The sequence below is a fragment of the Lactuca sativa genome, chromosome 5, assembly GCF_002870075.4.
Source record: "Lactuca sativa cultivar Salinas chromosome 5, Lsat_Salinas_v11, whole genome shotgun sequence".
Classification (NCBI taxonomy): domain Eukaryota; kingdom Viridiplantae; phylum Streptophyta; class Magnoliopsida; order Asterales; family Asteraceae; genus Lactuca; species Lactuca sativa.
In genome coordinates, this window is record NC_056627.2 from 176,421,411 (window position 1) to 176,433,597 (window position 12,187).

Here is a 12,187-nt window from a genome sequence, read left to right on the forward strand (position 1 = left end):
GTACTTACGTTTGGAAGTCGGAAATTAGCGGAATCGGGGTCGTTTTCGAGTCTAGAGAGAGAAAGTAGAGAGAGAGAGAGTGGGTGTGAGGTAAAAGAGTATTCAAATGTTGTGTACACTCATTTCATATGTCTCGGGAATCGCACCCGATACACGGCTACCCGATGTTTAAAGTTAACTGGGTTAAAACTTTTTACCCGGGTGAAGTGGTTGAAAAGGTAATACAACTCTATTAGGTTAAACGGGGTTAACACATACGAGTTATATTTCTTTTGATAATATTAAGCCATGCATAAACTTAGATATTCGGATATTGACGATTCCAAATATTACATAAAATAACGTATAGTGACACGTTCCGTTAGTGAAAATGGGATTTGTAACGGAATTAGATTTGGGGTTGTCATAAAAAAACCCTTATATTATCAATTGGTACAATTTAACCATTATATATTCAGAAACCGTGTAACCTATCTCATTTATCCGGTAACCCTAGGTTACCCGTTCTTATTAGTCTATGTGGATTACATTCGTTCTTTTTTAACCTGATAGCGTTCATTCTGTAAAAAAAAAAACGAAAGGGAAAGCTACATACAGGAGGGAAAGCTTCTTGGAAATGGCTGGAAATTTGTTGCTTAATCACACGAAAAAAAAGGTAATCGATCATTTCTATTATGCATAATCTGAACATCAACCTGTCTTTTACCCCTAGTTCTTATTTTGTTGTTTCCATTGATTCTTCAAGGAAGCTTTAACCAAAAACTATGACTTCAAGTTCAAATGTATTATGTGAAGTTTATACGGAGGGTGTGAATGGAACCGATGACGAGTCTAATGAAGAAGAATATGTTCCTTCTTCAATGGACAAAACAATATGGGATCCTTTTTTGAATGACTTGGTACAGGGTGAAGTGGAATTGCCTGAAATATCATCTGACGATGCTGAATTGACCCATTCAGATGAAGAATATGACGAAGGAGAGCATAAATATCAACAAATTAGGGACCAATTTCTTGTACACAACCCTAGGATCCCTTGGAATATGATGGAACCACACTTGGGAGAAAAATACGAAAGCCCAGAACAGTTCAAGCTTTGTCTAACAAATTATGCGGTGCCTAATGGATACCAATAGAGGTTTGCCAAGTGCGATCGTTCTAGGATATTAGTACGTTATGGCAAAAAAAATGATGAGAATAAGTGTCCATTTAGATGTTGGGTGTCTTGGATGGGAAATGAACTAACTTGGCAAGTGAAATCTTTGGAAAAGAAACATGTTTGTGCACGTAAATACAGCCTCGGGTCATTGATAACTCCAAGTTGGATTGCTAACCATTATCTTAGTGACCTAATTCGCAATCCCAAAACGAAAGTCAAAGAAATGAAAGCTGATTTTTTACAGAGATATTCTTTAAAGCTTAGCAAAGGTCAATGTGAGAGGGTAAGGACCTTAGCATTTACACTAATTGATGGCAAGTTAACTGATCATTATGCTAGAATATGGGATTACGGTAATGAAGTTTTAAGATCAAACCTAGGAAGCACTGTTGAAATTGGAGTCAATGTCAATCCGGATGCAAAATATTTCAAAAGAATCTACATTTGTTTGAAGGCTTTAAAAGAGGGATGGTTGAAAGGATGTCGTAAGGTGATTGATTTAGATGGATGTTTCTTGAAAGGGAAAGTTAAAGGAGAGTTGCTAGCTGCTATTGGTCGAGATGGAAACAATCAAATTTACCCCATTGCATGGGCGGTTGTGAACGTAGAAAATAAAGATAATTGGAAGTGGTTCATTGAATTATTACAATCAGATATTGAAACAGTTCAAGGAAATGGGCTTACTTTAATATCAGATCAACATAAGGTAATTTTATACCTAGTAATGCTTATTTTGACCAATATGGATATATGTTAACAACTTTATGTCAAAAGAGCCCCTAATGTCAAAACAGCCCCTGTTCACATTTTTAGACACCTTTTTAACAAAATTTGACATATTTAAAATGACAAAGCAACCCTTATGTGAAAGCAGCCCCTATTGACATTTTTTGACACCTTTTTAATAAACTTTGACATATTTGAAATGACAAAACAGCCCTAATGTCAAAACAGCCCCTGTTGACATTTTTGGACACTTTTTTTTAACAAATTTTGACATATTTAAAATCACAAAACAACCCTTATGTGAAAACAGCCTCTATTGACATTTTTGACAGCTTTTTAACAAACTTTGACTTATTTCAAATGACAAAGCATCCCTAATGTCAAAACAGCCCCTGTTGACATTTTTGGACACTTTTTAAACAAATTTTGACATATTTAAAATGACAAAATAGCCCTTATGTGAAAACAACCCCTATTAAAATGCAGGGTCTTCTTGAAGCCGTAAAGGAGGTGATGCCATATGCTGAGCACCGACAATGTGCCCGTCATATTTGTGCCAATTTTTACAAGCGTTTCAATGGAGAGATTTATAAAACCTTATTTTGGCAAGCTGCAAAGTCCACAACAGATCAAGAGTTCAAAAACAATATGGAAAAGATGAAAAAGTTGAATAATGATGCATATGATGATCTCATGAAAAGAAATCCTAAAACATGGTGTAGGGCCTATTTTGAAACAGATAGGGCATGTGAGGCTGTAGAAAATGGAATATCTGAGTCTTTTAACTCTGCAATCATTGGTGCTAGGGGAAAACCTTTGATAACTATGTTAGAAGAGATTAGACTTCATGTGATGGAGAGGTTCGATGCAATGATAAGGAACACAAATTCATGGAAAACTATTGTTGCTCCAAACATAATTAAAAAGATGAGAAAATGGCACAAAAATATGAGGTATAGATTGTTTTCCAAATTTGATTGTTCTATAATAAATTTTAAAAAATATTATACTAACTTTACATATTTGCTAGGAATTGGATTGTTATCCCAAATGGGCCTCTATTGGAGGTTAGAAATGGTTATGAAGGATATATGGTAGACTTGGAAGGTTGGGCATGCGCATGTAGGCTATGGGTATTGTCTGGCCTTCCATGTGTATATGCATGTGCGGCTATAAACCATACCCACAAAAATCTCCTTGACTATGTAAGTGATTGGTTCAAGAAGGAAAAATATCAGTTGACTTATAGCACTTCCATTGTTCCCTTAAATGGAAGCAATTTATGGGTTAAAACTCCATATGATAAGCTATTGCCCCCAAAAGAACGTAGGATGCAAGGAAGGCCTTCTATTAAAAGAAAAAGAGACAAGAATGAAAAACAGACAAAGTATCCAACCATTTCGGGTAAAGGGAAAATAAAGAAGTGTCACAACTGTTTACAAGAAGGGCACAATGCTAGGACATGCAAGAATGAAAAGGTTGTGCCCCCTCCTAAGGAAAAGAAGCCTCCCGGTAGGCCTAAAAAAACAAACTCTGATGAAAGACCTCCGAGAGGACCATCTGCAGCTACAAGTGGTGGTAGTGGCGGAAAAGGACCAACATGGGTAAGAGGTGGAAGAGGATCATCTGCAGGTACAAGTGGTGGTAGAGGAGGAAGTTCATTTATTGATGAAATCTTTGATTCATCAATGGAAAATGAAGTTATAGACATGTTCGATAATTTTGAGGAAGAACTACGTAGGGCTGAAATGGAAATGAGAGAAGGTGAACCTATGTTGCAATTCCCTGAATCTCAATTTGATGAAGGAGTTTCGATAACTCAAGATGATGGAGTGGCCGAAACTCAAGATCTAGTGCCTGAAACTCAATTTGATATTGAAAATGGTAAGAAATATACATACATATATATATATATATATATATATATATATATATATATATATATATATATATATATATATATATATATATATATATATATACTATGCTTATGTTAAATTTAATGCTTTCATAACTTTTTTTGTAGCTAATTTGGAAGATCAATCTAATGTGGTTGGCGGGATAGGTATTGATGTACATGTTATCCGTGAAAAGCTCAAGCCAAGAAAGCCATCTGAAAGGATTATTTAGAATATTAGATTTAGGAGCTGGAATGGGACAAAACTCTAGTATTTTTGTAATACTTTTGTTACTTGGAATTTAGTACTCCTAGTATTTTGTTATTGAAATGTAATAACATTATGTCCCATTAACAGGTTATATTCCTCTTATTTGTTAATGGAGTGGGGTTTTAAAAATGTACTTTATGTTCCTCTTTTCCCCCATAATTGTCATATTTTATGTCTTATATGCTAAAAACGTAAACAACCACCAAGGGCAAAATGGTCAATGGGCAAAAAATGGTGAATTTAACTATTTCCTATGAACTATTTATGTATGATAAATCATTTTTTTTTTTCAGTTTCTGGATTTCCAAATCAATGATGATAGAGTATTAAAATAGATATGAGTCAGGAGGGTAAAATGGGGAATAGCTTATCAATATTTCTATTTTAGTATTTTTTTTTTCTGTTTCTATGTTGGGTGCTGGTGTGTGTGTGAAAAAAAAGTATTATGCATAAAATTGTTACTTGCATCTAATATTCCCAATTATCATTTCAATAATGCCAAAAAAAGGTTAAACGGTAGATGTGTTTAATGTCGGGTGCTATTGATGTTGGTGTGTGTTAAAATAAATGTTATGCAAAAAAGTGCTACCTGCATCTAATTACCAATTGAATCCAAATGCTTAAACTGTAAAAACACAATTGGGGAAATGTAGGGGCTGTATTGAAACAAAAAATGAAACCAACAACAATAATCTCCATAATGAGATAATATGCGACCAAAAGGTTAAAAATGTCCAACTAATTTGTACCTAAATATAAAATGACATTAGAACCATAAGAAGGGAACCTGGAACAATCCATATACTCACACAATTACATTCTTCATAAATAGATGTATGCAATAAATCCTTTCTCAACCAACTTATAACAGTTAGAATGTGCTAAGTCTTTAAAGTACATTTCTTCAACTTTACAAAGGTGCATAAACCAAACAACATCACCCTAATACATAATTAGCTATTTTACATTAACCTACTTTCCCTGTTACATAATTATAACCCAAATGAAGATGCAAACCAGAACAATTCCATACATCATCAACCTAACCATAAATACACCAGTCTTTTTTTGTCAATCAGCTCAAAGTTCATTAATTTCTTCTGCAAATTGATATTCTCCTTCTCCAATTCCATATTCTTTTTAGAAAGGATCATATTCTCCCCATGTGACTCATTCACTTTACTCTTATACCAGTGAAGACCCAAATCCTCATCCACCCACACAAAAAATTTACAATCTTTTGAAGTATCCTACAAAAAATAAAGTATCTGAATAAGAATTAGAGAAACAATTAGAGAAACGATATCAATCTTAAAAGAATCTCAGATACCAGCGAATTTGGGCATCGAATGAAATGTCGCCCTGGGTTCTTCCTGGTCATTGAAGTCTAGATCTTTGGTTGTTCACCACATCTACACAAAACGTTTTTGTAGTTTAGAGTTGAGGAAGAAGAAGAAGAAGATCCATTCGATCGATCGCCCATTTCTGCAAAGACGAAGTTAAAAGAAGAAGAATAACAAGAACAAGATCGTAACTTTGAAGAAGCAGAATAAGATGTGATCCACTTTTTAGCCTAGTTTTCTTTGCCAACGTGTCACCCAACGTACAACCATGTCATCTATTTAGATGCCACGACATTTATGCCACCGGTTCCTTAAGCTTAACCGGTTACAAATCATCAAAATAATAAATATCTGAAATTATAATGGTTAAATTGCACCAATTGATAATATAAGGGTTTTTTTTAAGCATTGGAGTATAATACATAGGGTTTTTGTGTGGTTTTTCCAAAATATTACCATAATTAAATATGAAATGCATTAATTATGGAGATTATTAATAAATTTTATATTTAATTATGATAATAATTATGATTAATTCATACTTGTTATATGTGCCTTAGGACACATATTATAATATATATATATATATATATATATATATATATATATATATATATATATATATATATATATATATATATATATATATATAAAACCTCAACCCCTACTACCCCCAACCCACCCACTCTTCTAAGTCCCCCTCCCACTTTCTCTCGTCTCTCCTGTCATTGCTTCCGGAGAACATGACCGACGATTGAGATCAAAGCTCACCGATCAATTCCATACACATGTTTTTTTTATCAATTCTAAATCCTTAAATCTCAAACTCCATCTCCATCTCATCGTTCAGTGAAAAATACCTCTTCCTTTTCTATTTTCCTCATCGAAGTCGGTATCAGAAGAGAAAATGCTAATTCTATTTTACGGTTTCAGGAAGCTCAATCTTGATGAACACAAATCTCGACAAATTATACATACTAGTTTGAGGGTGGTGCCAAGATTTGGCCAAATCAATGATTATTGGAGCTGAAGATCAACTTCTCAGTCCTCTAGTTCATGGTTGGCTTCATCACCATCACAAAAGCAGCTCAACCCTATGGTCAACTACAACCATACAAGATCAAATGCAACAATTGGTTGTGGGTTTTATTGCAACTCACTTCATGACATCGACTTTGAAGAAGCTACATAAGACATTTCAACAAGCATTTGGTGTGTTACCGCTAATATAACCAGGTTCAAATATTTTGCACCTAGTGTAATCACTGTAAACAAAAACCAATTTTGGTATTTCCATCTCAAAGCCATGACAGGATATCCCCACATCAGTGATCAAATTTGGTTTTTCAAAGTTTTTTTTCATCTTAAAAAAATCAAGGACTAGGATTATCACTCCAGGTGTTCGACATATTGCGACAACCATTTCAGTTCTTCAACATGAAGTATCTTAAGTCATTTAATGGATTTTGAAGCTACAGAAGAACAGGGAACTAGAAGTACCCCTCAAAATTAAGTCATTTATCAAGGTATAGTAGCTTCTCCACTTGAAGATGCAGATGCATTTGAACTTTGAATCATTTGCATGAATGATCAACTTTTACATCCTTTCCTGCCTAAGAGTTTCTACTCAACTAGAAGTGGTGATAACAATAGGATAATAATCATCTAATGTTGCTTTTGTACATAAGCATTAGTTAAACCATCTCCACATGATTTTGAATATCATAATTACCAGCTTTAGAAACTCCCGTTCATCTATGAAAATGAAACAAAAACTAAAAAAGAGAAAATCATGTCGCTCAAAAGAGAAAACTGTGCATTGATGACATAAAATGTAGTTCATGGTACATTAACCTCTAGATCACTCATACTTTGTTGGTTTCAAATTTCTTGAGTATGCCCCTGTTTTTAAGTAGTTAAATGTTTTCTGATTATGCTTGTTGTGAAGCTATTTTCTCAGTTATGACACTCTAAAAACGAGAGAAAAATAGGTGAGAGAATAATTCTTATCTAATTCTGTTGTCATCAGAATACCAAATAATCTTGCATTCTTCACTAACTTATTAACATTAGACCCACATCATTGGTGTCACCCATATACACCAACAATCCTCGAGAAAAAAACCTCATATAGTTTCTTTAAACAGATACTTTACAACATCCTTCATGGTCCAATGTCATTTTTTGACACTACATATTTAGGAAGGATTCATAGTAGGATAAAGTTTCTTAATTACATTCCATTGTGGGTGACTTCCTGTTGGACTCACTATTAACATGTACACAAACAATTCTTATGTTTATTTGTTTGATATTTTCAGGCATCACGTTATCAAAAAAAAAACATCTATGTGTTCCTTCCGTTTATTATGAACGTGACTCTTTCTTTGTATGTAACAATGATTAGCATTATTATCATCACTTGTCAGTATGCTTGGCCTACTGTGTTCCTACTGGTTCCATTGGGTTGGCTAAATTTCTCGTATCCGGTATGTTTCCTTTGTGTTAAGAAGTCAGCATACAAGAAGGCAACTAAAATGTTTTGATTCATATTATGTAGGATTGTCGAAATACAAGAAGGTGGTCTCATTTGAAAATAGGGTCCCTTGAAAATATAAAACAATAAACAATAAAAGAATTTTTTGGGTTTATTTTTCTTAATTGGAGTTTATTTAAAAAATACAACATCTTTATCCTTCAATTTTGAATAGCTTTTTAAACGTTTGACTAGGAATGATTAATTCTTCTCACAAAAAAGAAGATATGTCTTATTTGAACCTATTACATAATTGATCAACTTTTTCTAAAAATTAGAAAAACGAAGTCTAAAACAACTGAACAATAAAGTAACTCCAAGATATTTTTAGGTGGTTATATGGTAGACTGTTAGTTTTTTTATGTGAAATACGAACATAAAAACGTTTTAATATTTTTTATAATTTTAAAATAATAAAAGCTTATTGTATGTAATGTTTTATAGTAAAATTTTATTTAGATTGGATTGTGAATGCTATAAAAAATTATATTTAGATAAATATAATCAAAATTGAATCAAGAATACGAAAACAAATCTTGTCCACATAAATCATATATGATTAAAAAAAATCATTTGTGACTAAACCCCACTGTCGCCCACCACCCACCACAAACTATTGAATAAAGAACACAGAAATGTGAGAAAAAACCATTGAATCACATATGATTTATGTGCATACGATTCATTATCATGTTCTCGATTCAATAAATGTTCCTTTGTCCACTTTAATCATATGTGATATGATTTATGTGGACAAGATTATTTTTCATGTTCGAGTTTCAATAGTTGACCTCAATTATTTAATCACATATGATTTATATGTATTTAATTACATATTATTTATCAGATTTTTAAAATATGATTTAAAATTCACATGTGACTGTATCATGTAAGATTCACATATGTATCTATTCACATACTCATATGTGATTAGATACATATAAATCACATGTGATTAAATACTCGCGACCAACTATTCACATATAATCACATATGATTATATGTATCTAAGCATATATGAGTTATATGTGAATAGATACAAATATGAATGTTACATGATATAGTCACATGTGAATATTACATTATATTTTAAAAATGTGATAAATCATATGTGATTAAATACATATAAATCACATGTGATTAAATACTCAAGACCAACTATTGAATCTAAAACGTGAAAAATAATCTTGTCCACATTAAATACATATAATCACATGTGACTAAATACATGGGAACAACTATTGAATCAACAACGCAAAAACGAATCTTGTCCACATAAATCATATGTGATTAAATACACGAGAAAAACTATGAAATCGAGAATGCAAAAATAAAAGTTGTTTATATAAATCATATGTGAATATATATATATATATATATATATATATATATATATATATATATATATATATATATATATATCACACGTGATGAAATACACAGGACCAAGTGATGAATCGAAAATGCGAAATGAATATTGTCCACATAAATCATTTGTGATTAAAACATATAATCACATATGATTTGTGTGGACAAGATTCATTTTCGTTATTCTTGTGTATTTAATCACATGTGATTATATGAATCTAGCCACATATGATTTATATCGACAATATTTGTTTTCGTTGTGCTTGCGTATTTAATCATATATGATTTATGTGGACACAATTCATTTTCATTGTTCTTGTTTATTTAATCACATGTGATTTATATGTATCTAATCACACACATATATATATATATATATATATATATATATATATATATAAGATTCATTTTTGCATTCTCGATAAAATATTTGTTCTCGTGTATTTAATCACATGTGACTATATGTATTTAACCACATATGATTTAGGTGTATAAGATTTGTTTTTGTGTTCTCGATTAAATAGTTGTTCTTTATCCACATTAATCATATGTGATTAAATACATATAATCATATGTGATTAAATAAATGAAAAACAATTATTAAATTGAAAACACAAAAACGAATCTTGTCGATATAAATCATATGTGATTAGATACATCATACATATAATCATATGTTATTATATACATGAGAACAACTATTGAATAAAAAACGAGAAATAAATCTTTTCCGTATACATCATATGTGATTACATACATATAATAACATATGATTAAATACAGGAGACCAGCTAGTGAACTGAAAATGCGAAATAAATATTGTCCACAAAAATCATGTGATTAAAACGTACAATCGCATATGATATGTGGCCAAGATTCATTTTTGTTATTCACATGTGATTATATGAATCTAGTCATATATGATTTATATGGATAAGATTTGTTTTTGTTGTTGTATGTATTTTAATCACATATGATTTATCTGGACAAGATTCATTTTTGTTGTTCTTGTGTATTTAATCACATGTGATTTATATGTATCTAATCACATATGATATATATGTACAAGATTCGTTTTCACATTCTCGATTAAATATTTTTTCTCATGTTTTTAATCAAATCTGACTATATGTATTTAATCATGTATGATTTATGTGTAGAAGATTTGTTTTTTCGTTCTCAATTTAATAGTTGTTCTTTATCCAAATTAATCACATGTCATTAAATACATATAATCACATGTTATTAAATAAATGAAAAACAATTATTAAATAAAAAACACAAAAACGAATATTATCTATACAAATCATATGTGATTAGATGCATCATACATATAATCATATGCGATTAGATCCCATTTAGGTTGTTAAACTTGTTATTTATTTGAGGGTTCAATAGTAACTTGGCTTAATCTCTATAAATTTAATTTGACCGATAGTTAGATTTTTAAGTTATTTCACAACAGCCATACTACAAATTTTGACATCTAGATGTATAATTTGTTCTTTTGGATACATGTGGATCTTAGGGACAAGACGACTTTCTAATATTGCTGAAAAAGCCGTGAATGCTTGAGTTTTTGGTGGCTATAACATCACTTGACAATTTCAAGATCTAGGGTGACCCTTCATAGTCTCATATATTACAAAACTGGTTTGGCAGGTGTAACACTTGAAGTTGGTAAGTTTCACATTTAATCTATATTTTATAAAGTTGGAAATTTGGTCCTTTTGGCTAGTACACAAGATGTATTCTATGAGTACTCTTGGCGTACTAGCTGAAATATGATCGCGGGCATTGACCACATATGTTGGGTGTACGTGGGTTATGCTGGGCATACGCTAGCCATATACAAACCCTAACTTTTAGGGTTTCTGACCTATTTAAGTATCCTTAACCCACCTCTTGGGCATTTTAGACCAGCATCCGCATCCTGAAACCCTAATTTCATCCCTTAGCCTTTTTGTGGTGCTTTTGAGCTCTTATGAAACATATTTGGTGTGTTTTGTGCATCTTTAAGAGGAAGGAGAAGATTGAAGACTTATCCTTTGTAGAAGAGCTTAGAGATCCAACTTTAGCTTCTTCATTTTGTGGCTTTTGAGGTATAAAGTTCATAGCTTGATAAGTCATTGAATAGATCTTCTTTTGGGCTTGTTTATGGTCATTTTGATCCATTTTTTTAGTCCTTGTGAGCTAAGGCCATTTCTGGAGTTTAAACTATTATATATGGGCATATTAAGGGTTCCTTAAGCATAAAGATGCAATCTTTATCATGTTTATGGACTCGTGTAATTGTTAAGTCATATGTTAAATTCCCTTGAGCTCTAAAGCCTCATTAAGCCATGCATACATGTAAAGTTGCTTACTGTACGTGTTAAATTGTCTTTTGCGACTAGATATGAAAGTATGGAGTAGGGCTAAATGGATTAAGAGATTTTTGATGTGGGTTGTGTTAATACCTTAAAGTGAACCTCTAGCAATCACCCAACAAAGTTTCGAGATCAGTCTTACTTCCGAAGCATAAAATGTTCCGGAGTCAATGTAGAAGTGGAATTGGCGTCAGGAGTAAAGGCTCGTGGTACGAAGAAAAGGAAGTCCGAAATAGTGAAGATGCTCTGAATCAGTTTACCCATCTGTATTAATTACTTTTTTCATTTAGTTTGATGTAACGTATCATAGGACTTAGTATCTTTTGTCAACTTAGATAATTAGAGTGTCAGGAGTAACTCTATTATTCAATTCTATGTATGTTTTTGGTTAGTACGATGTAACCTGTTAAGGAGAATCCAATGAAAAAACAAAAAGACGGGTTGTTCCACAAAAGATAGATATTTTCACATTTATTTCAGTTACATCTTTCTTTCAAACATTCTTCTTGCTCATTTAT

At 31.9% G+C, this 12,187-nt stretch overlaps 1 protein-coding gene across 1 annotated transcript; it reads left to right on the forward strand.

Moving 5' to 3' along the window:
• The first annotated feature begins 1,229 nt into the window (after positions 1-1,229).
• LOC111908649 (uncharacterized) lies at positions 1,230-4,015 on the forward strand. The gene is made up of 4 exons (XM_023904464.1): positions 1,230-1,865; positions 2,372-2,838; positions 2,916-3,769; positions 3,912-4,015. The coding sequence occupies exons 1-4, from the start codon at positions 1,230-1,232 to the stop codon at positions 4,013-4,015; spliced, it is 2,061 nt and encodes a 686-aa protein (XP_023760232.1).
• The last annotated feature ends 8,172 nt before the right edge of the window (positions 4,016-12,187 follow it).